Source organism: Sander vitreus, chromosome 2 (genome assembly GCF_031162955.1).
Source record: "Sander vitreus isolate 19-12246 chromosome 2, sanVit1, whole genome shotgun sequence".
NCBI lineage: Eukaryota > Metazoa > Chordata > Actinopteri > Perciformes > Percidae > Sander > Sander vitreus.
In genome coordinates, this window is record NC_135856.1 from 8,391,327 (window position 1) to 8,417,467 (window position 26,141).

A 26,141-nucleotide genomic window follows, 5' to 3' on the forward strand; every position below is an offset into this window, starting at 1 on the left:
GGAGACATTTGAAGCTGTGGTGGAGAGGAGGTCACTGAACAAACTGTTATCTATCATGGATAACCCCGACCACCCTCTCCACCCCACGCTGGTCCAACAGAGGAGCACATTCTCTAAGAGGCTCTGACAGCTTCGATGTCACACGGACCGCTACAGGAAATCATTCCAATCCACAGGCAATTACACTTTTTAACACTTCATCACTGAGTGTGAGATAAGACTCGTATACATCACAACTGCACTGAATGCACCTTGCACAATAGGTTTATCTACATCCTATCATTACTAGTGAAACAGTTGTACATGTTTACTCCCCAACTTGCACATTATGTTTATCTGTATCTATTGAAACAGTTGTACATTTTATTTCCAAATTGTATATATTTTAAATATTGCTTGTGTAGTATTCTATTATTTCATGTATATTGTTTCCTATTATTTAATGTTTACTCTGTATGTGTGCTGTGTGTCTGAACACCGTTATTTCCCATTTTTTGGGATCAATAAAAAAAAAAAATCTATCTATATACATATATATGTATACATATATTTTTTTTGTGGGGGGAGGGGGGCATTTTAGGCCTTTAGTTTGACAGGACTGCTGAAGACATGAAAGGGGGGAGAGAGAGGGGGAAACAACATGCAGCAAAGGTTGGAGTCGAACTGACGGCTGCTGCGTCAAGGAGTGAACCTCTATATATGGGTGCGCGCTCTACCAACTGAGCTACCCGGGCGCGCCAACCGCGTTGTATCATTCAAACTTGTTGCTTGGAAAAGAATAGCAGAGCAACACAACCAGAATAGAACTAGGTGTCATACAGAGTCTGACTTCAACTAACTTTCTAAGCGTTCAGAGAATTGGAGGATACTGTATGTCAGTGAATACAAAACAATCAGAATCAATAAATTAGGCTACCTGACTATAAAAACAAGCTCTGCAGAAACTAGCTACCAAACGGCTTCAATTGCCATTTTACATGCAAGATGCACGAGGCCCAAACACATAGGTGATTAGATACCATACCCCTTAAGCAAGGCTGGAGGGGTTCTCATCCATGTACAGCCCCCTCACTCTGACATTTCTCCATTAGTGCAGTATTATGTGCATGTGTGTGTATTTCAGGGCTGTTAGTAATGTGTGTAACTACAACTATACCAACAGAGGAAAAAAATGTGAATTTCCCCTTGCGGGATAAATAAAGGCATGCCTTCTTCTTAACTTGTAAAGACCCTAAGACTTTCTTCACCAGGTTCAGCTATAGGTTTCCATCCTGAAGAAAGTTCACTATTTTTTTTTTTTACTATGGCCTCAGACGTTGAGGAGTTAAATCTGAAGTTCAATAATTGGCCAGAGACTCCTTTCTGGCACACTGGCCACACAAATATAAGTCAAGAATGTAATGTAACGCATTTTTATTTATTAATAGTTTAAGTTAACTAGCACACAAAAAAGGAACACAAAACTTAATTGAATTCTAAGACAAACAGTAAGAAGAAAAAAAAAAATCCATTAAGAAAATGTACAAAGAAATCCCTGTTCTGTAAAACCAGAAATGAAATCTGTCAGAGAACCTGATGACGTGACACTGTTTCTAGAATTAAATTATTTAGGTGTCTGATCGTTGACACAACTTTTTAGGCATGAACTTCAAAAGCCTTATTATGTACATAATATGTTATCAGGTCAGGCCAGGTAAGGCTCATGATTGCTTTCATGGTAGGCAATTGTTCCAGTGACGTTCGTTGGGTAACATCTGACTGAGCCGCAGGCAGCAGCTGATGGTGGGCTCATAAAACGTCGTGTCTGGTTCCTCAATCTTCACGTCTGTCTCACTGCTTCTCTGGGGCACCGAGCGGGCGAACAGCGAGGGTTTAGGAGCTTTAACCAGAGTTTTCTTTGTCACACAGCCAATGTCGATGAGTGCCTGTGGAGGAGACTGGTAGGGTTATATATATATATATATATATTCTATAGGACATTAAAAAAGATCATATTTACTAGGGCTGCACAGTATACCATTTTTTTTAAATCGTCCTCGCAATATCAACTAGCGCAATATACATTTCGTGAAAGGTTGCAACATATCGCGATAGACGCTATTTTTCGTGTTAGTTGAAAGAAAATATCAGTAGAAAACTGCAAATTAAAATGCAACTCATTCTTTTTTAAGTGGTGCCTTTTATGTTCAATTTGTTCAATAAAAGAATGTTAGAAATGATTTCCTTTTATTTGTTTTACATTTTAACAAGCAATTTGTTGTGTTTTAGAAGAATACTGAAAGCAACAGCAAGGCAGAACTGAGTCCACTTTAATATCTGTTCATTTATCGCAAGTAGTATCGTTACAACGTTATCGCATATTTTCCTCATATCGTGCAGCCCTAATATTTACTTTTACTATTCAATGTTTTGATACTTACTTCATACAACACTTAATACTGTGAACTTTGCACAATCCCTGGTCAATAATTTGCACAATTCTGCACAAAACTGTACAGCTCTTTCTTTTTAAAACAGATTTATCTTACATATTTTATATAGTATTTTTTTTCTTCTATTATGTGTAAACCTACTGGCCAATAAACCCAATTCTGTTTGTGTGTTGTTAAAAAAAATTACTAATTACTAATAATTACTTGAGGCATGAATGAGCCATGAATGAGTTCTCTTTTACTGGAGACGAGTTTATCAGCTGATAGCCATGTGAGCTAGTGTAGGTGAGAGTATTTGCGTTTACCTGCACCAGGTCCAGCACCGCCATTGGCTGCAACACATCTTTGTAATGCTCCACCAGTGACTGTTGCGTGAGTCCGGGTCGGAACATGATGTTGTACAAAATGGCCTCCAGCATGCCTTTACACACCTGTCGGTTCAGATTGCCGTCAACCATGCGCCACGGCCGGCTGATGAAACTCACATTCTCACTGTGAGGAGAAAAGGTTGGAAACAGGGAGAAGGAAGAGGTGACGCACATCAAAGACAAATGCAAAATTAACTGCACTAAGATAATTAGTCAATCAATCCCTCTAAGTCTGCACTTACCCATTATCAACGTTAGCTGGCCTTGTCGGTGGACAGCGTGCTTCTCCCTCTCTTTCATCAGGTCTTCTGTTCGCTCTGACTCTACGATCTCTCTTTTCCTGTCTTTTCTCAGTTTCCACCTTCTCCTTGCCTGCCTCCTGCTCTCTGTCCTCTTCAGGCAGCATCTGCTTTCCTCCCTCCTCCTCCTCCTCCTCCTCCTCAGGCTGCATCTGCTTTCCTCCCTCCTCCTCCTCCTCAGGCGGCATCTCCTTTCCTCTCTCCTCCTCCATGTTCAACAATGTGTCTCCACTTCCATCATCTGTCCGTTCTTTCTGCTTTTCCAGCGGATCTTCCTCACTAGGTTTCTCTCTTGTTACGTCACTCGACAACCCCTCTGCGTCCCGCCTGTCCTCGCCCTTTTGTCCGTCCACGGCCAATTTTTTTGCCGGCGGCTCCTCCGAGTCCTGTCGGCCTCGCCTGCCTTTGCGCATGAAGGGGATGTTGTGCGGTTTCTCCAAAAAGGGGAGACGGTCAGATGTGAAGCGTGACTGGGACCACTGCTTGGAGTTTACGGTCAGCAGCCATGGATCAGCGTGCTGCATCAGCACCCAACGTTTACCCAAACCCCCGACTTGTAACACCTGGCCTTCTTCTTGTAACTCCTGAGGCAAAAAGGGAAAAATTTAAAATCAGGCAAAACCACAGAAAAAGAAGAAAATAGGAAACTGATCGTTCTGTATTTGGAATTTGCCTTTCCAAAACCAAAACTGTGAGCAAAGCTGTAAGGAATAGAGTCAACAGTGCATCTACTCATAAGCTGCATAAACTTTAGCATGTGCGGCTAACCAGCTTGGCACCGAGAGTAGCAAGCTAGCGCTACCTCCATAGCCAAAGCCAGGACCGTTCCTGGGGGCTTGGTGGGGACACACAGCTTGACATGCTAACTAAGGGGGGGCTACTGCCTCATTTGCAGGAGAACAAACTGAATAACCAAGATGCCGGTTCATCAAATTTGATTTTTTTTTTCTAATTACAAGGTGTGTGCAGTAATCATGGATTGATTTTCAGCTTTATTTTGTAGTTACTGTATATTTTACATGCAGTTTTTTACTGAATTCATATATTTCTATGGTATAATATTGTAATATAAATACATGTTTTTTATATGGTAAAACATGTCAAACAGTCAGATTCCGGTCTTAACACATAAATGTGCTTACCTTCATGTACTGCTGCAGGCTCCTGGTGCGTCCAGACTGTGGCTCCTCCAGGTGTAAGTGAGTCTTATAGAGGTTATGTATTTCCAAACCACTCTCACCAGCTGCTTTTAAACTCCTCCGGAGCTGAGCACATGCGTCAATGTCCTGAGGAGTGTATCCTCTTTGCTGAATCAAACGCCTTTCGCACTCCTTCACACTGTTGGGAGAAGAGGAGGAGGAACGGATGGAGTGGGTGAGGATGGAGGGCAGCAGGGATGGACCACATTTAGTCAAGTCCAGTGGTGGAGAGTCTAAAAATGAAGGGTGAAAAAACAAAACAAATAGAGTTATTTTCTGCAGATGAAACAGTGTTTGTAAATGTCTTACATGCGTTGGTACTTACTCTCATTACTGAACACGTTGTGAGCAGGTATGTCGCGCAGCTGCAACCTCATAATACACGACTCCACCACGATGTTATCAGTGGTGTTGAGGTTACGTATTTTTACTAGAAACAAAAACAACATTTTAGAGATTTTTTATTTTTTACAAATCTGAATAGGGCTGCAAATGACTATACTGTTCATTACAAATGAATCTCTTTTTTATTTATTTTTTTAATTATTTTTTGGGCATTTTAGGCCTTATTTGGACAGCTTAGACTTGAAAGGAAAGAGAAGGGGAATGACATCCAGCAAAGGGCCGCAGGTCGGAGTTGAACCCATGGCCGCTTTTATTAATCTTTATTAAAATTTATCTTTTTTAATTTGATTAAATAATCAATGAATTGTGTCTGAACGACACTAAACACTAAGATGTTAAATTTGCAATGATATAAAACAGAAAAAGGAGCTAAAACCAGAGATTGTGTAGCATGTTTTGTTTGATGGACAGTTGACTAATCAATTAATTGACTTTGTCTGAGTTTTAAATGTAAATATACAAAAGAGCACTTTTTATAGTAAATCAAAGGCTTATTTTTTTCTCCATATTCAAGTCAAATTTAAATAAGCTATAAAGCTTGCTTGTTTTAATATGACTTGGTATATAATATGATTTACATTTGCTATTGTCTTTTGATATAAATGTAAAATGTATTGAGACACCTCCGTGTTTGTGCACTTTAAATGACCTTGTTTATATATAGTTCAATATGTTTTATCATTTCATTAGCTTCTAAAACTAGTCAGTGTTACCAAATTGTTTTTTTACGCTTTAAATATTGCTTCACATTAGATTAAATAAAAGATAATGATTCAATTTAATCAGTGCAAAGATGATTTTTTTAGATTCAAATGAGGTTAAAAACTCCACCAGAGACAAGCGAGACAAATGCACACATTACGTAAGCAGAAAAAACATTTATCTAAGAAAAGTAAGTAAAACATTTGAACTCTACCTATGCCAGGAAAGCAGTATCCGCGCATTATCAGGTAGTTGGTGTGAGACGCTTGATGTGACTTCACCTCCAGTCTTTTTTTCCCCTCACAGTCGTCACCGTCGTCATCGTCGTCGTCCTCCTCTTCCAGAGCGGCGGCCATACTGAAAAGCCACAGTTTACCTCAACATTATATTTCAACACGGACTTGAAATTGTTCCATTGGCTAGTTAATCAAAAGCAGCAAACGATCACAGCGAACGCATCGTTGAGCACAAGTTGCTAGGGATTTGCTTCGGTGTGCTCATGACAGGACATCAACAAAGACACAAAAAAGACATAGAACATATATACACACACATACGGTATCTCCTCCTATGCTTAACTGTTACGTCATTTATCTGAGTGAAGTGATTTGACACCAGCGTTTTCATTATGTTGTTCTCTGATGACTGTGAAACCCCTAACAGCCACTTGAAGTTTACTTACATATATGTGTGTGTGCGTGCGCTATCTGACCAGGTTTTGAAATATCTCAGCTTATACACACAGGTTATAAATATCCTGTGTGAGATGTGTGCCTCCTCCCCAAGACAATGCAGGTAAATTCAATTTGAGGTGCTCTTTAGCAACATCTCTTTAGAGTCCCTGTTACTCCGGACAATCTCCTCTAGATTATAAATAAATTGACATGCAGTACACATATTATACCTCACCTCTTGACTACATCATTGTCCACCATGTTGCTGTCCACCACCACCATCTGTTTAGGAATGGACAGGTACACACTCAGCAGTCCCAGAGACATCAGGCTGAGGGCGACCACACAGGCTCCACCGGGAGAGTCCATAGAGAAGCGCAGCATGTCCGACACATCTGGAGGCTCCTCCGATGCCGCGTTCGTGGCAGCAGCCACTCCTGGCGGCTCATCTTTGGGCTGATGATCATCGGTCTGCTCTCTGCTGGACGGATCTTCACCAGAACCAGCTATGAGGCAATCTTCTGGGTCTTTCTGTTCATCTGGTTTGTTTGTCGCCTCAGGTTTCTCGTTGCTCACCTCCATCAACATCTCTTCTCCTTCAACTTTACTTTGGTCTCTCTCTCCTTCCTTTGTGGAGTCACTGTCAGCCTTCTCTGGTTGTGCCTCTGGTTCGCTCGCTGCCAGTCTTTTTCCTCCATCTTCTTTCCTTTCGCTCCGTTTTCTTTCCCTCTCTGACCCTGCTCTTCTCGCCAATTCCTCACCGTTCTCTGACCTGTTCTCGGGTTCATGGTAGAACGCAATGAAGGGTAGGTCTTCTCCCGTCCCGTTGTTAATTAGAGTCCTCAAGAAGCGGAAGGAATCAGTGCACAGTGAGTGCGGAAAACGCCACGAAAAACACCTGTCAGGACGGAGTGGGAGAGGCGCGGTCAAAAAGCGTTGCAATCAAACAGTACACAGTGTGCGAGGATTCAAATATTACTGCTAACAAAAGACCAAATGTTTTGACCAAATATTCCCAGGAACTCAACTCAGGCAGAACACAAGAAGCAGGCTGTAAGGTCTGAATCAATATTAGAAAAGAGACGTGAAGAGTTGTAAGAAGAGTTTGAAATGAACAGAAAAGGCATTAAGCACACTATTAAAGTAACAAAGATCTGCAAAGTGTTTTTGGTTTTCTTGGTTGTTTTGCTTTATACATTTATCTGAAGAGTTGGCTACATAAACTACCACTCTAAAAATCAATAAAATTCATATAAATTCCCATGTCCTAATATTGCTAGTCTGAATGAACGTTGTATAGAAGATGTTCCAGTTTTGAGGCTTTTGATTGGAAATGACTCCCCATGAAGCAGTGACTTATAGAAGGCAGGAACTACAGCACAGTGCTCAAAGCTGGAGTATTAAATGTAGGTAGAGTTCCTAAAAAGGTTCCTGGGTTCCTAGATGAGCTCTTGCACAAAAAGGCCTAAATTGCTCTTTACATCCTGCTAATGGCTGCCATGAAGTGTATTACAATTAGGTGGTATTAATTTGCAGGTTGCATTATATTCAGTTGTTGTATAAGATTGTACATGTTATCCTGTATTCGAAAAAGTGGGAGCTCTAATTGTGAAGAAACAGCAAATGTTGCAAATAAAAAGTAGCGCTCATCTACAGTAACATCAATATAAAATGTAATACTGCACGTGGTCTTTTGCAGATGCTACAATGATACATTTTGGCCAGGTATGTTTAGTAAACTAGATAATGTCTGTCAAGAGACATCCTAGTAAATATAAAATAAATAAATAAATAAATATATATATATATATATATGTGTGATTTGAGTATTCGCAGTAATGTGTGTACCTGTAGTAGGACTGGGACAGCTGGTAGGACATGGGCAGGATGGGCAGTGCTCGGTTCTTCTTCGGCCCAAACGGCTGATTGACCCGACGGCGGTTGACCAGACCCCTCTTCCTGCATTGTACAAACACTTGGCACAGCAGCTCCTGGTTATACTTACTGTACATGTGGAAGGTCTAAGAAAGAAGACGGATGGATAATCAGATCAAATGGACACTGTGGACAGCTAAAAAAAAAAACTCCTGTTCAGACTTCATGTAATTTCTTATTAATTTCCATTTTATGGCGTTTCTACGCCTGTTTTTTTTTTTTTTTTTTATGTCTGCTGCCCTATTTAGTTTTTATCGTAAAGCACTTTGTTAAGTTCTGCTCATGAAAGGTGCTACTCAGATAAGTTGGAGAACAAGGAGAAGTAAATTAAAGATGGCCGTACCTGAAAGGATCTTGACGACTTCATCTGAATGTTGGTCATGGCCAGAGTGCTCTGGATCAAGTTATGTAACACTATGGCATGAATGTCATCTGTGCTGCAATGGACACACACAAGCAAACAATTAACTGCGACCATGACATTAAATAAAATGTATTCAGTAGAAGAAACTCTAACTGAATCCTCACCAGCTGAGAACGTCTTTCCATCCCACCCGCCTTCCATCTTCTATTGCCGAGACCTTAAACCTGTAATGCACACAAACAGCCGTTACATCACAAACTGCACCCAGCCATCACTGCTGGTCTAAAATCAGCACGTCAAACCGCCTCCTCTTCTTCTTCTTACCGCGAGAAGAGCTGATGTTTCGTGTCAGGCATGATCATATCGCGAGCGCCCAGAAAGACAGCGCTGAACTTCTGTCTGAGCAGCCTGGCATACTCAGAGAACGCTTTCCCACAATCCTAAAAACAACACAGGCAGAGATATTTATATAAGAAATAATAAGTCAAACGTCAAGCTTTCGGAACCAAAAAAATAGAGCAACAATAACATCAACGAAACAAAAAGACACCTCTGGATTGTCTGGATCTGCAGGTTGCTTTGCTTCCAACAGTCTCATCAGAGGTTTGTCCTGGTACACCTCAGCCAGACAGATCCTGCAACACACAGTTGATGAATAACACAGTTTTAGATTATGTTTGGGGCATTTTAGGCCTTTATTTGACAGGACAGCTGAAGACATGAAAGGGGTGAGAGAGGGGCGAATGACATGCAGGTCAGAGTCGAACCCGGGCCCGCTGCGTCGAAGAGTAAACCTCTACATATGGGCGCCCGCTCTACCAACTGAGCTATCTGGGCGCCCTAAATGTGTGTTTTTATTATATCTACCTACCTGTAGTTCAGAAGCGTCTGAGGGTTTTTGAGGATGTATCGTGTGCGACGCCCGACAGCGAGAGATGTTTTATCCATTGATATCTCAAACTCTGCTTGGAGCAGGTCTCTTACCAGACAGTAAGGTACGAATGCCCTTTTCAGCTGCAACACATTAACAACACGCAGTGATGTTTTGATCCAAACAAGCACACACAAGTGCTCATAACTTAATGTTCATCAAAATGTTGTGCAATCTTTGTACGTTCAAAACATCTATAATAATGTAACTGTTCATGTCACAATTTAAAACATATTTCTGGGGCGTTTTGGGAAGCTGCAGAGTCAGTTGATAACTGAAAGTTGTGGCTTCATCACTACGAGCAACCCCTTTCACATTGTTTACTCAATATCATATAATACATATAAGAATACATATATCCGGCATTGCCATTTTAGGCTACATAAACCATTTTAAAACACATTGTATTAGCTTAAATATGCAGTTTCACAAAGCCGAAAAGAAAGGACATGAAAAGATGATTTTTCGGAGATACATGGTTTTCACCGGACAGCTTTGCTACATTTCAGACAAAAGCCTCAAGTGATGACGGATGTAAATTAGTTTGTCGTTACAAACACTAAACATAGTACGTCTGGTTCTTGTGCATACATGTGTTACAATTCTAATGCTACTGTGATGTCCATATCAAATAAACCAAAATCAAATAAACTAAACTGGATCAGTGGTTCCTGACCTTTTTGGCATGTGACCCCTTAAAACAAATCAATGTCTTCTACTGATCCCTTGTTTCGGGTTATGCCTTTGTGTACACTTGGCGTTAGAGAGAAGCTACAAAGAGATAACGTTAGCCAGTATTTCAACAAAAAAGCTGCAATATAAATAAACATAAGTTTGTGTAGCAGAAATCTGTTTTAATTTCTTTCCAATTATTTAATCATCTTGTGACTAATCACATTTATCTTGGGGCCACTATGCTAGATGATTAAAAGTTTAGAAAGCAAAATAATATTAATGTTGCACCAAATATAGTTTTTAAGACATTACTTTGATCCATGTTATTTTATCTTTTTCCCCACAATTTTTTAATTACCTCTAAAAATGATTCAAATAAAACAAGAAAAAAAAAAAATCATGAGATCATTAAAATCAATCTGGTTCAATTGGCCATAACTGGTAGACATGGGTCCATGCAAAGGTTGGGAATGACAACACATTTAGACAACACACTTCTCCATGTATTTGTGTGTGCGTACCTTGCTGTTGAGCAGTTGTGAGGCCACACTGCAGAGCATCATCAGGGAGTCTTCCTGTACAGACCAGTAGACTCTCTGTCTGGTCATCCTCTTCAAAGCTCGGTGGTCGGCCTCGTCGTGGGCAGGCAGGCGCTTCTTGGGCTCTTTACGGCAAAAAAACAAACACAATCTGTCAGTGGTCTTCAGTCTTTAGTCCATCAGTCAAATGCGTGATTTTTTTTAAGCTCACGCTGTACCTTTCTTCTTCTTGCGTGGGGCCTTGACGACCTCCTTTTTGCTTCTCTTCCTTTTCTGTCTCTTTCCTCCGACCACCTGCTGGTTTCTGGAAGCAGGCTCAATACCCACCTGATTATAAACATATGAGAACAAGAAACACTGTCTGTAGCCTCATTTTCTATTATTTTGTGCAGCCCATTTATATCAAAGAGGGTTTGCTAAATAAAAGAAAAACCTCTGCATAACAGTACAATCTAACAGCATCACAAACTACATCTTCCGAAACTATCGCAGTTGAATCAACACCTCTCCAAAACAGTTTCCACTAAAACTGAACAATATAACCTTTATTGCAGGACTGTTATATTAGACTACATTAGTTTTAGCTAGGTGCACCTAAAAACGTAATGTATATAAATATATAATGAAGCAATAAAGAAATGAAAATGACAGAACTCATACCTCAACAGTTTCTATCAGTGGTTGCTTGGCAGTCAGTGGTCGCTTGGCAGTCACATAACGAGGTGTAGTACTTCCCCCTGTTGCACACACATTTATTTAAATAAATGTCTGTTAAGTCACTATCTATTGTCGAATGAGGTAACACAATGAATTAAAAAAGAAAGAATTTCATTATGTTCTATGCAGGAGCAACTCACCAGCTTTAAGCGCAATCCTGAGAGCATTTTTACTCAGCAGACTCTTGAGTCGGATTTTATTCTCCTTCGCCTCTATACCACTTGGGGTCTAAAAAAACAACAGATACATGTGCACAAACATTAGGCCATATTTAATATTGTCCCTGTGTACATGCACATACATACTGTTACATACCGTTTTGACAGCAAGGAGGTGATTGGTCCACAACCAGTTGCGTTTAAGATGAGCAAAAAATTCAGAGTCCAGACCTCCTGCTCCTTTACCGTCTCCTGGGATCGACCCGTCGTCACACGCTTCACGACTGCCCCTGTGTGTGTGTGTGTGTGTGTGTGTGTGTGTGTGTGTGTACAGATACACAGATACATCAGTGCTACTATAACACACTGGTGATGAACTGTATTTGTACTTCTCTAACCTGTTTTCTTTGGTAAAAGCTTTGAGTTGGTTATCTTATAAGACATGAAAAAGAGAACTGGTAGAGTAAGTTAAATGACTTCATGTTGTTTACAGCTGATTCGTTATCTCATAGTGACTGTATTATTTAATGACAAGCTACAACTTAGTCAATATTGGAGCTAGGGTGACACAAATGTCATAAAATGTACAGTCATTTAGACCCTTTATCATAGGGTTGCCCAAACTACGGCCAGGGACACCTTCATTTATGGTCATTATGCTAATTGGATAAACTGGCCTTTACATCTTGTACTGTCATTTTTATACTACTGCTAGATTTGTCTCATTTTATTTTACTCTGTTGTTATCCTTTCAATTCTATGTATGTCTTTTGATATTGGCTTGTGTTTCTTTTATATCATACATTGAATTGCTTTGTTATTATGAGGCGGCATACAAATAAACTTGCTTTGCCTTACAGAGGAATCACACTCCACTTACTTGAGCAGGTATGCCAATCCTACGAACACGTTGCGTTCATGCACAAAGGAAGGATCATTTACTTCGTCGGTGACATTTCTCTTATTGCGGATTACCCCTAAAGAAATACAAACAAAGACAGACAGGCATATTTTCAAAAAGTGAAATATATACATTTCCATATGATTGCCAGTGCTGTGAGTGATTCTGCTTTGTGTGTGTGTGTGCGCGCATGTACCCAGTGGTGTATTGAGGCAGACACACATCAGGTCAAACCAGTAGTTTTCTACATCTTCAGCAGTGTTAAATGCGTACTGGCGCCTCTCAAATGGTTTGTCCTGTGACTCTGTGACCAGCCAGTAGTGAGGCTCAGCGCTGGTGGTGTCAACAATGGCGGCATTGCGCCTCAGGTACAAAAACACCTGGATTAGTGCAGATATGGAGACAAAAATATGAGACAAATAAAAAGGGAATTTACTTAATTTTGATCTCCTTTGACCAAATAAAGAGCTTCCGTTTCTTGATTTAAGACAGAATCAACTACAGATACCGATTGCTCCCCTACTTCTACTACTACATCTGGTTTCTTTTGTAAAGTCAACTTCTCATACTCTATTAGCCTGATTAGCCTTTTTGGACTAAGAATTTTATTTGATTGATTTTACTAGAAAACAAAAAAATGAAAACAAATGTCTTTTTTTAAACCCGCACAAACATCTGATGTATAACTAAGCCCCTTTTAGGTTTATCAATTGATATCGTTTGTAATTCTTGCTTTAAGATGAATTTGTCTTGTTTTATTTTATTTGAAACTTTGCTGAACTATATGTTACTTGTATGTTTGTATAGCTCTACATAGGTTTTGTAATAAAATAAAGGGGGGGTGGGTGGTGGTGATGTAACTTGATGTGGTTACTGTGTATACCTGGTCTTTCTCCTTGAACTTCTCCACAGGACCAAACTGCAGCAGACCCATGTAGACCAACTTTTGCAGGTTCTCATGAAATGAGAATATGTATTTCCTTATATATATACAAAAAAAACATAAACACTCCATTTAGAATTACAGGAATACTGTGATTTAGAGAGATAAAAAAGGAAGAAAGAAAGTCACCGTCTAAAGAGCAGCTGTCTTCTCATTCTGGCGGGCAGCGCTCTAATTAGATGGTGTTGTTTTACAGGGTCGTTGAGATAATCCTCCAGTCCTTCCACCTGTGGACACAAGTCAGCAAATATGGTTATATGTACCCAATGTATCTTTCTTCATGTGTTGCAAGCTGTGCAATAAGAAATAGGCCATCAACAAGAACTCATGACTGTCTAATGAGGCATAATGGAATTTATATTCAGTTTATTGGGTCCACCTATTTGTATATGTTATAATTTGTCCACCCCCATTTATTTATCAATGAGAACAGGCTAAATAATAATAGAATAATATCTTATTATTAGTATAACTCAATACAGTTCAACAGTACCAAAAATAGTAAAGTTGAATCAACAACTCTCTAAAACAGTTTTTAACAAACAACAACAACATTAAAACCTTTATCAAGGGAGGATGAATTGCCTTACTATGGTAGACTGAATTACCTAATATTACTGGACATTGAGTGTATATCACCTGCAGGTAACCTTTAACAATTAAAGTCCACTTGGCTGGTGAAAGATGACGTCTTCAGATGTCTTGTTTATTCCAACAATCAGTCTAAAGCAGACTGAGACTGCATTGTGATTAAATTCATCAGTTAAATTTAAAATCTGCAGGTGAAGTACATTTTAATCCCACAAAGAAATGAATTGGCCTGAATGTTGAGTTTTAGTTGACTTATAATTTCTTTGGTTGAAGACCAATTTCAGTGATTTGAGGCCTCAAACTTTAGTTACAGTGGATTTATTGAACACTATAAGGAAACAGGCGGTGTGTATCTTATATTTATGAATACATTTTAACAGTACATCTGACACTGACTGCTGTCCGTGAGAAGTAAGGTAAGTGGGATGAACTGCAGAACATCCTTTTTAAAACCAAACAAAATGGATTTCCTCACCTTATAATTGATCTGTATGACCTGAATGAAGATGGAGAGAGGCAGGCAGAGGAGCAGGTCGCCGACCCTCGCCCAGCCGCTGCCGAACTCCTTGTGCACACGGACAGGAGGTATGAATTTCTTCCATGACTCTTCATCAGCATACACTGATCAGAGACAGGCAGAAGATTGCAGGAAAAAAAATCAAGATGGTTAGTTGGGAAACTGTTTATAAAACCTACTCTGAAAGAGCAACCTTATCCCAATAGATAAAACAACAATATGCGTATTGCATCCCTTTATTCCCTATATCTAACAGTATGCAGGACAGAAATGGTCGGCTCATTGCCCTCTCACCTTTCAGGTGAGACTGAGAGCGACCAGGTGTTGATACATCCTTCAGCTCCTCCTCTTCATCGCCGGATGATGCCACATCCAAGTTACAATCTGCAGCTTGGGGGTCCACAGAGTCTTTCAGATCCTGTTTCTCGTGGCTGTCTGGGTGTTTGGCATCAGGATCTAATCTGTTCATGTCTGCTGGTGTTATGCCGGTCGAGTGGGAGTCAGTGGAGTTGTGTCTGAGCGGGTGCCCGTATATCAGATACCAGAGGAAGTTATGAACAAGACGCAGGCGATGCATCTTAGGCTGGAAGCCAAAGGTCTTTCCCAATCCCCGAACTATAAAAATAGAGACGAAGAACAAAAAACATGAATGGGGGCGAAAGATTTAGAGGAGAATGAAATCTGATCTTGTGGATATCAATACAGTCAAAAAAAAAACTTAAATAGAGTAGCAAAGTGGGCAAAGCGGCAAGATCTGAAATCCAAATTTTTATCCAAAACTCCTCTTTTTCTTTGGGACCTGAATTCGTGGCAACAGTTTGGTATTTTTGTGACCCTGACAAACAGCCCCCCAGACTTCCATGCTGACCAACGTATCTCCTCCCATTTTGCTGCTCTTCTAATATGCAGTGGAACAGAACCTGTCGTGGGCTTGAACTGGTCTTTCTTCTTCTTCTCTCCTTTTTGGGCTTTAGAAAGGCTGCTGTTCGTCTCGTCAGACCCTGATCCTTGTTCTTTGGCATTCTCTTCGGCGAGCTGCAGACTAAAGGACAGAAAGGAAAGACAAAGCTGAACAGAAGGCCTGGTCAAGAAGCAAGATACAAGACATCACAGCGAGGGACAACTAATCACTTGACAACGAAATCCCGACTGTTTGCAGCCCTGGCTCCTAAATGGTGGAATGAGCTCCCTATTGACATCAGGATGGCTGAAAGCCTACTCATCTTCCGCCGAAGGCTAAAAACACATCTCTTCTGACTACACCTCAGATAAACATAAAAAAATAAAATAAAAAAAAATAATTCAATTTCTTGAAGCTGCACTTTCATATGGCTCTTTGTAGTTTTGCTTATTTAAAGCTAATGTACTTGCACTTACTACTTGTTGTCTGGAGTTTGAACCTTCAGGGTTGAAAGCACTTAATTGGAAGTCGCTTTGGATAAAAGTGTCAGCTAAATGACATGTAATGTAATGTAAAAGACACGTTCCTGCTCTATACTTCGTACTCACCGCACAGCTGCGGAAGAGCTGGAGATTCTGAAGCGGACCTGTTCAATGACTCGGCTCACTGCGTCATCTTTGGGCTGAATGGAAGGATGAACGACCATCTCAACCTGCATGAGGAAGAATGTCAAAAATTAACAAAGGGCAGGATCTCTTTTCTTCTCACCATGACTGTGTATGATACACTGATTAAAAGGTATTACAATATAATGTTTACAATACATTCAATTATGCATCATTTTTAACAGATACATTTCCTCACATAGTAGCAGTAGTCATTTAACCTCTTAAATTTGCGTAACAAATGGCATCGACCAAAAAATTGGGAGACAACTTAGGAGACATAAGTGAGTGTGATAATGGCCATCATATACTTCCATCATATCGTTCTAAGCCCTTGTACACTTTCACAATTTATATTCATTTATTATTTTGATTTATGACTAGAACAACTTGACAGTTGCATCTCAAATGTATCTTCCAAGTTTCTAGCAAGAAAGCAAACAAGCGTATTTCTTAAAATGTCACACTATTCCTTTTAACTACTATTAAAAAAATAATTTCAGTGGAAGCAATGAACGACTTCCAAATGACTACAGGCTTGAAAATATAACCATCAAGGTGTGATGCGTGTCATTTACGTTCTTGGTGATTCCATCCTGTATGACGGTGGTCTTGTAAACCTTAAGTAAGCCTTCTCTGGACAGATTGTCGACGAGACGTAAAATAGTCTTCCTGCAGCACTTTGAGCTGGATCCGTCCTGCTTCTCGTCGTCATTGATTATCTTCTGTAGCCTGGAGAAAAGATAGTTGATGTTGACATTTTGGGTTCCCTCTCTTATTGTGAGATTAAAATGCTTTGAAATGAACCGATCACATTGAAGACAAACTGACGGGAAAAGACCCTCGATGACTTTGAAGCTTCGGACAGCCTCGACGATCAGGTTCTTCCTCCTCAGCAGGCGGTACGTCTCATGAGATCTCTCATAAGCCCTTTTGTATTTTCTTTTCACCTAAAGGGGGTGAACTCAACTGTTACTTGGTGGGAAGAAGAATTCAGATCATTTACTTAAGTAAAAGTACTATTACCACATTGCAAAAAGTAAAAAGTCCTGCATTGCAAATGCTACATAAAGCTACATTGTGTAAGAATTTCTCCCATCTAGCGGTGAAATTGTATATGACAACCACCTGAATATTACTTTCTAGCCCCTCCCATTCCGATCGCATTTTAACTCCTACGGTGGCCGAACCCGAAATTAGCTCTTAGTATCTCCATCGTTTACACGCAGCGGTTCTAGCCACTCCAATATTAACTTTGGTCTTGTTGCTTTGCCGTTTTAATTCTCTTTTTCACTTCCCTGGCGGGTAATCTCCCCCTTGCATTCGTCACGGTGCCACTGAGTGTAAGAGGACAAAAGGCGGAGGTATGTCCCTCTTTGGTTAATTATTTGAAAGATGGAGGCGCTACATGGCTGCCGTCATTCGAGCGACACGCTCGAATGTATTCTGAATGGCAGATTCTACGCTTACGAGAATACTTTGATTAGTTGGTAGAAGTAATTACGCATGAATGAGCACATATTTGTGAAAATAACAAAGTGGTTTTTGCTAAGAATCAACTCAAAAAATTACACAATGTAGGTTTAAGTAAACGTATGTATGTATCATCAGGAAAATGTACTTAAAGTATTAAAAGTACTCAATGCAGAAAAACCCTCACATTTTAGAAACTGGAAACGATCCAAACTGTTCTGTGTTTAATCGTCTAATCATTTCAGCTGTACTTAGTTTAATTTATAGTAAAACATATTTTATAAAGTATGTTGGTTTTGTCTGCAAACATCTTAATCTATAAAAGTAACTAGTAACTGAAGCTGCCAGATTAATGTTGTGGAGTAAAAAGTACAATATTTCTCTCTGAAATGTAGCGGAGTAGAAGTAGGAAGTGGCTGGAAAAGAAAAGACTGAACCTCAAATGTGTACTCAAGTACAGTACTTGAGTAAATGTACTTCGTTACAGTGCACCACTGCTTTTAACACTCATCTCAAACAGCTGGAACCAAACAGTGAAACGAGAAACACTGAAAGCAACTTGTTCAGACTGACCCGCGGCTTGCAAACATCTTTAACAAGCACAATGTTGTTCTCCCCCGGGTTATCCTCTGCGTTCAACGGCTCACTCGGAGGCAAAGTGCTGGCAGTACTTGAGTTGGAATCTTCGTCCTCAACTCGAACTTGTTCTGATAGAAGAGACAGTCTGGATTAAATATGATTGAACAGACCAAAGGAAAAACACACATATAATATATATCGTGGAAAAAGACGGTAGAAATCCTAATATCACACAATGATACAAAGGTTTGTCACATTTTTGTTGACTGTAAATTAGGTCTGGCAACACTTTGATATGTCAGACAAAGGTGAGACAAGTAGGAGTGACGATATGCATTAATATTAACACAAATAAACAAATAAAGTATTATCTTATTGTCAATGTGAACCTGCATTTAATGACGTCTTCAATCTAAAAAAAAGTTAAAACAATGCTTGTCCCGTTGATTGAAACGGTTTGTTGTTTTAATGGCAGAATTCAAGCTTAAAAATTAGGGCTGTCAATCGATTAAAAAATTTAATCTAATTAATTACATACTCTGTGATTAATTAATCGAAATGAATCGCATACATAATTAACGGTGCCTGAACCGATACTTTTTAAGAAAGTAAAAAAAGAAAAGAAAAGAAAAAGGGTACTAAACAACAGTTGGTGACATTAAAGAACGGCTTGTTTATTGCTAAGGCCATATGGTCAAAATTAAATGATTTAATAATAATGTATAACAATACCTTATTTCACTAGTAAATTGCTGTTGAACGACAAAAACAATAACCAGATAGGAAAAGGACATTTACAATAACTACAAATGCACCACAAAGCTGTAGTTTACCAGTTTCATTGAACGCACCGTCTGTGTTGTTTCTCCGACTGCAGCTGCAAATTGTTACATCCCGGTGTTGAATCCTCTACAGTAAAAGACAGTCAAACTTTACACCGTTTAGCGTTAACTGTCAGCATTTTAACCGTGTTTAATCCAGCTACTAGCTAGCAGTAGGCTAACGTTAGCTGCTGTTGAGTATAGTGTTAACTAGCTAGCGGTAGGCTAACGTTAGCTGCTGTTGAGTATAGTGTTAACTAGCTAGCGGTAGGCTAACGTTAGCTGCTGTTGAGTATAGTGTTAACCAGCGTCACATGCAGCGGTGTTTGTGTTTCCTGTAACGTCTGTTTCAGAGCAACAGAGAGAAGCGCTGACATATCAGTGGCACCAGATTTTCGTCTGTATGCAAACGTCCATGTGGAATGGATTAATCTGCATTAATTTTTTTAACATTAATTAATAGAAATTAACGCGTTATTTTGACAGCCCTATTAAAAATATATATTCTCAAGTATTTCTTATCTCATACTGTGGCAGATTTTTGTGGCAACAAGCCATGTGAACTTTGAACCAGGACATCAACATATGTCATAGTTCAATAAGATAACTTTGTCATGATATGATTAGATGATAGAAACATTAAATGATGGTACAGTCAGAGCTCAAAATAGGTCCAAATCATGTCTGCCCAAACTTCAGTTACATATATATATGAGATATCTTCTCAACATAGTTCATTAAAATCATCAAAGAGGAGCCACAGTTGATGGCATATGGATCTCCTAGTTACATTCTTTAATGAACACATTCTGCACATGCCCCATTCACTTCATTTGCAGCACAGTGGGTGACTGTATGGTTAATAAGAGAGAGACTTCATTCTCTGTTAAAGTTAAAATTAGATTAGATTTGGTTGTAGTAACATTATAAAGTAATGTTCATGACTAATGACTGGTCTATCCGAGTAAATAAGAATAACATATTTCCGGGCTTATGTCTTAAACATACTTTTTTATTATATTTTTTTTTTTATTAACCTTTATTTATCCAGGTAAGTCGATTGAGAACAATTTCCCATTTGCAATGACCACCTGTCACATTCACACAGTTCTACAGTCATACGTGGAAGCTGCCCAGTAGTTTTTTTTTAGCTTTTTTTGAGCGAATATGCGGCGGGGGAGGAAACCAACATTTCCGACCGCACCTGAAATCAGCGTTGTTTCACGGAAAAAGACAGAAGGAAAAGAGAGGAAGCGAGAGATGAAGCGACTGCTTTACCCACAGATGATTATCTCCCGTTTGACTGTTGCCGCAGTTTGGATGAAGTGTAGTGTGTTTAGGCCCATTTCTGCAAATTACCTGCTGTGGGAGTGGGGGACACCGAGTCCGGTGTCGCACTGGTGGAGGAGTTGCTGCAGGCAGGAGTTTCACCTGAGTGAAGAGGTTGGACAACATAAAGAGTTATTAAACCAACACGATTATCACAGGTCACAGTTATGAAGTTGAATTTTAGCTCACAAAGTCCTTTTAAAGTAACTTCTGTTATGAAATTTGCAAAGGTTTAATGGGTACTCACTTTCAGCTGGTGTGAGTTGTACAATGGGGATCTCAGGTTGTGTCTGATTAGTTTCCACGCTACTGTTCTCCCCTGCCGTCGTTCCGTTTCCTCCTACTTCCCCTCCCTTTCCAACCAAGCCTTCATCTGGTGTACCCTCTTCTCCATCGCCACACGTCTGCTTAGCCTCCTTTGTATCTTTGTTTCCTCCGCTACCTTCTTTCTTTCTGCTTTTCTTCTTTGCTGCAGGAGTTTTGGAGTTGTCTTTTGCTGCAGACATTGATGGTGTTTTAGGGGTGGGCGGCGCAGCATCTGATGTCTGTGGTGCAGAAGAGTAAAGAAGCTTCTTCCGTTCCTGCTCCTTAGCGAACTGTTGGAGTTTATCACTCACACCAAAGCATCTGTCATGAGAAGTGAGCAATACAACAGGGTTTGATATGATGTGGTGGTAAAGTAAGAATTTAGAAAGCTACACTAGTTTATAGCAATACACACTGATGGCTGATAAATTTTGTAGTCCTCTGCCGACCCTCGTCCTCCATGAATCCCTGCAGGGTAAAACACATTACACACAAACAATGAGTGACCAGAAAAATGGAAACCCTTTACAATGTAACTAAATAGCCCTGAATTAAAAAAATTTATACAAAATTCTGCAGGTAACAAATCTAAATTTTAAATGTAATGGTATATAATGCTGTAAGGGAAGGGGGCTTTCACATCTGACAACAAAGTCCAGTTCATTTGATTAGTATGTACAGGGCATAACCGGATCTTTTTCCCAAGGGGCATGTTTTGCTCCTCAGTTGAAAAATGAGAAAAAAGAGTGACCTACATAAGGTAACTGCTATATTAGCATTAGCAGCCTTATCCAAGATTAAAATGTTACTGCTGCATGTGTATTGCCCATTGTTCACCAGAAAAAAACAAACTATTTTCCACTCAAACAAACAGATCCACAAGCTTCCCAACTGACACCAAACAAACTTTCATGGATTCAATCAGACCAGAGGCCTGTACTACGAAGCAAGATTTAGGGTTACCGAGGTCACTTCAGGTTCAACCCAGGGTTTTGTGTATCGGGAGCAGGTTATGTTGGAGATTAGAGATCAACCGGTGGGGGGGGGAAGAGAGAGAGGGAGATTAGAGATCAACCGGTGGGGGAGAGAGAGAGACTGACTCATACAAGTTAAAACATTTAAAGACCGAAAACCCCCTTGGCATTCCCTGATGGGAATGTTTATTAAAGATAATATGGACGGGAGTTAGGACTGCGGTTGTTAGGTTTGGAGTCGGGTAATGGAAATAAATCCAGGGCATGTTGATCTTGCTTTGTAGTACAGGCCTCTGGTGTTTATCACAGCATTGTACTCAGCAGGTGTTTTCTTTGTGGTGCTTGACCTCTGGTGGAAGTGGTGTGGGTGGGAAACCCAAACATATCCGACAATTGAGAACCTGCTGCCGACGTGACTGCATTTACAAACTAACATCCTATTATGTTGAATATTATCCAATCTCTCTAAGTGCAAATAAATGAGTCTAACAGACTTCACTGGTTTAGACTTCACTGCAGTTTTAAGCAGTTTTTGAAAGGAAGAAATAGTACATGCAGAAAAAGTATTTTTGGTAGGGAGCAAATGTATGTTGTTGGCAAGAGAAACGTAACAGCATAGGTCTTACCTTTATCACTCCATCCCTCTCAAGCCTGCGGCAGATCATACGAGATTCCAGCTTACCGACGTTCATCCTTGACCCGATACCCGTCTGGGGGATTCCCTTTGGGCCACAGGATATTACTGCATTACAGCCAAAAAGGACACAGAAAAGAATTAATAATGAAGCCTTGCCAAATGAATCCATTTTATTTAACTGACGCACAGTATCCCTGCAATCTGTTTTGTAAACATGGACAGTAAGATAACCTACCAATGTGATAGGCCTGTGACAGGATATCGTTCTCCATGATTCGCCCCTCTGAAGGGAGAGCTCTTCTTCTCGCTCCACCATCATCTTCTTCGTCCTCGTCCTCATCGTCGTCATCCTCAGCGACGCCTTTTCCTGCATACGGCTTTAACAGTCTCAAACAGCGCACCAGCACTTTATTCCCTGGAGAACAAAGTGAAATGATTATGGGAAAATGCACATTTCAAATTGGGCTGTTAAATAAGAAACTGCCTACCATAACAATTACTAATATCGATAATAAAAATCAACAAATGTCATTAATGATTGTATTGTATTTTTATTTTTACCATATCAAATGGATTACCTTTTTTGTTGGTGCAGGGCCCGGCGCTGGGATCTAAGTCCTCCAGAGGGAACTGGCAATACTCAACCAACTTGGCAGATCGCATGTATTGAAATACACGTTTAAAAGTACTGTCATCTACATTCTGCAAGAAAGCACACAGTTACCGTAAAGAGAAGACAAACACACACACCAACAGACACTCACCGAGAGATACTCACAAGTAGTTCTTTGAGTGTCAGCATAGTGGAAAACTGACCAGGCGACTGCTGGAGAAAGTTGGACACGTACTCCATCAGTATGTCATACTTAGTCCTCCTGAAAGAGCAGAGGGGGTTAAGAGAAGTTTCTTCGAGGGGTGCTCCGAAATCTTAATACTAGATTTGTAAACAAGCATTGGCTTTGTTCCTTATGAACATTTTCAGTATTGCAAAGAGTATGCCTTAAAGTAGCATCTCAATGGTTGAGAAAAGACACATTCAACTGAAAACTTTAAATGCAACCGTTGGCATGCTCACAATAACAATGCTAACATGCTAATGTTTACTATGTTCACCATCTCAGTATAGCATATTAGCATGCTGGCATTTTCTAATTAGTACCGAACACAAAATACAGCTGAAGCTGACGGGTAGATCATTAGATTTGCAGCCATTTGGTCTAGAACCAAAGTATTGACACATTCTTGACCAAATGGTGGCACTAGATGAAGAGTTAAGAGATCCCCAAAATGATTTACAATTCATCATCAGGACACAATTACACTGAACCAAAATTCACAGCAATCCATCCAATAGTTTTTGAGATATTTCACACAAAGCCACATCATGGTGGCGCTAGAGGAAAAGACAAAGGATCATCATTAGGCTTCATCCTCTGGGGATCATGGATGTCTGTACAACATGTCACTGCAATCCATTGAATAATTGTTGAGATATTTCAGCACCAAAGTGGGTGACTGGCAGACCATCAGGTCGACATTGCCATCCTTAAAGCTACACCTAGCATGACTAAAAAGTACTGAGGTTTGACTTCACTTAACAAATTGGAGACTAAAGAAGGGAAAGCAAGCTATCCCCCCCACTGACTTCTCTATATGTGCACAATAGCAGAACAGTGTTGAGACACAGACCATGAACAGACCTGTTTACATGGAAGCGTTTGAGCAGCAGAAGAATGGAGTGTTGCTGTTGTCCTGACTGTGATCCTGCCTTTAGTCGTGTGACATAAGACTGCATGCTGAGGAGTCCATGTCTGACAAGAGCCTTCCTCATGTAGTGCAACTTTCGAGCATCGATCCTTTTGAAAGACAACACTGACTGTTAGACAGTGAACACCTAAACCGCTGCGTGTAACACAGGGTAAACAAAGAGCAGAGAGGACACTGTGCTTTATGATTTTGCAGGTGTCTCCTACTTGAAAGAGCATCCGTGCAGATCTCTCTGTAGCTCTCCTTGCCATCGAGCTCGGCCTACTCGTTCCAACACACAGTAAGAGTCGTCATTCAGCTTCAAATCAGGATCGCTCTCGTTTCCAATGAGGGTCCTGAATCGCAGCACCTGAGACGCCACGACAACAAGCTTTCGGCCATATCTGAGGAGTTACGGGTAAGAGAGAAGGATGAAAATATGAAATATGAAACACAGGACAAAACTACAGTTGCACCAAACTCTTAAATTAAATAAAGACATTTTAAATTAACCGAATAACTTTTTTGTGGTCTTTGATATTGTATGTCTTAGTTTTGAAGTGAAAAAAGTGAATAGGTGTTGAATAAATTTACATTCTATCAAACAAACCTTTCCAAAGCCTCCTGCAAGTTGAGTAATGGGGTCTTGGAGCGGACATGCTCAGTGATGTCCATCCTCTCTTTGAAGAGGGCACATGAGCCCTGTATCCCATCCTTGTTTTCTAGAATAATATGGACTGGGTAGATGTCTTGACGTGTGTCAGAAAACGTCTGTGTCGTTTCAATGCCTGTTTCTGGGTCAATGTCTTTATACCTGAAAACCCATAAAACATAACACAAAGGCACCGGAAACATTAATGTCTTTCTTAATACACCCTATATCAAACATTTTTCGCAAACCCATAATGTACCCAGTTCGCACAAGTTTTGGCCACATACTTTTGGAAAAATAGTGTATCTTTCTGATAGTGTGGATTTTATACTGTACATATTTACAAGAACAGCACAACCTGCAGTCTCCAACATGACCATAACGTTGTATCAACATATCTTTGAAACAGACTAAGACATTGATTGACATTATAACTTTTATTACTGCATTAATTAAAGATGGGTGGGCCTGTGAAACTGCTAATTGAGTGTTTCTCTGGAAGAAAATAGTCCCACTAAAAATGTTTACAGTGTGGATTACCTTGAATAACCTGGAGATTGTTCTGGGTTAGGTTATTAAAAAATTGGGTTGAGCCTCTCATGATAAGCAGAACGATAAACTGACCTGTCAAACAGCTCAATATCTTGTCTCTCCTTCGGGAGTTGATAGAATTTCAGGTCGGTGTTGCTGATAAGTGACTTCCAGATGAGCTCCTTGGTGCAGTCGTCGAGCTTGAGGGGGAACTTGGGCTTTCTATCTTCTAGTCGTATCCAAAGAGAGGGAATAGTTATTCCATCCAGTCCCTCCAAAGCCACTTCATCCGCAACTATACTAAACGCATCCATAGCATGCCACCGAATGGGCTAACGCTGTCAGCTAGCTAACATGCTAAATTATCAACAACTAGCTAGCTAGTTTCACCGGTTATTAAAAAAGTAATTCGCGTACTGAAATTCTTTCGCATCAGATAATTGCATTAATTCATTAATTAAACGAATTAAGACAAACTCGTTTACAAAATGCTCCCTCCAACTAGCTACGTTAAGCCCAACTAGTTGTGTGTCTGTAGTTTGCGTACGTGCTTGCGTCATATTTTAACTTTGACCTCACGTTGTAGTTACAAAAACAAAATCCACAAGGTGGAGTTGAAGCACAGCTTCTGAATTGTCTGAATTGTCTTCATTGATGCATTAAAATGGGTTGTTTTATTGTTATGAACAATATACTTTTTCGCCACACAAATGTTGTTGTTGTTGTTGTTTGTAAATGGCTTTACAGTACAAATACTGCTAAAAATGTTTTCTTAGCTTCTCCAGTGTTTACTTTATATCCTGCACACAGTGGTGGGAAGTAACAAGTATTCAAGTACTGTACTTAAGTACAAATTTGAAGTACTTGTACTTTACTTGAGTATATCCATTTTCAGCTTATTCTACTCCACTACCTTTCATTGCAAAATGTTGTACTATTTGCTCTACTACATTCATTTTACAGCTGTTGTTTATACTTTTCAGATTTAGATTTTACATGATTTGTCATACATTATTAGAAATTAAACTCACCAACAATATATGAAGAAGTTCAAATTAGATAAAACATGTAAGTACAACTTACCCATTAATTCATTATGATCAATAATATAATATCATACTGATATTTTAAACAAATGTTGTTGCTAAACATCCTGTACTTTTACTTAAGTAAACTT

At 39.8% G+C, this 26,141-nt stretch overlaps 1 protein-coding gene across 1 annotated transcript; it reads right to left on the reverse strand.

Annotated features, from left to right (window-relative positions):
- Positions 1–1,398: 1,398 nt before the first annotated feature.
- On the reverse strand, positions 1,399–25,502 carry gtf3c1 (general transcription factor IIIC subunit 1). Its single transcript, XM_078275831.1, has 41 exons — positions 25,058–25,502; positions 24,392–24,595; positions 24,009–24,185; positions 23,736–23,891; positions 22,814–22,910; positions 22,614–22,737; positions 22,271–22,450; positions 22,025–22,140; positions 20,840–20,892; positions 20,366–20,745; positions 20,149–20,220; positions 17,963–18,096; positions 16,748–16,866; positions 16,495–16,648; positions 15,860–15,963; positions 15,271–15,392; positions 14,645–14,965; positions 14,309–14,454; positions 13,372–13,469; positions 13,183–13,279; positions 12,496–12,679; positions 12,279–12,375; positions 11,556–11,688; positions 11,381–11,468; positions 11,184–11,260; positions 10,742–10,850; positions 10,506–10,648; positions 9,250–9,392; positions 8,929–9,013; positions 8,703–8,818; positions 8,543–8,602; positions 8,358–8,451; positions 7,928–8,100; positions 6,315–6,977; positions 5,620–5,762; positions 4,624–4,728; positions 4,242–4,531; positions 3,269–3,683; positions 3,043–3,187; positions 2,738–2,924; positions 1,399–1,925 (listed from the first exon to the last, which is right to left on the reverse strand). The coding sequence occupies exons 1-41, from the start codon at positions 25,276–25,278 to the stop codon at positions 1,713–1,715; spliced, it is 6,738 nt and encodes a 2,245-aa protein (XP_078131957.1). The 5' UTR covers positions 25,279–25,502; the 3' UTR covers positions 1,399–1,712.
- Positions 25,503–26,141: the final 639 nt, after the last annotated feature.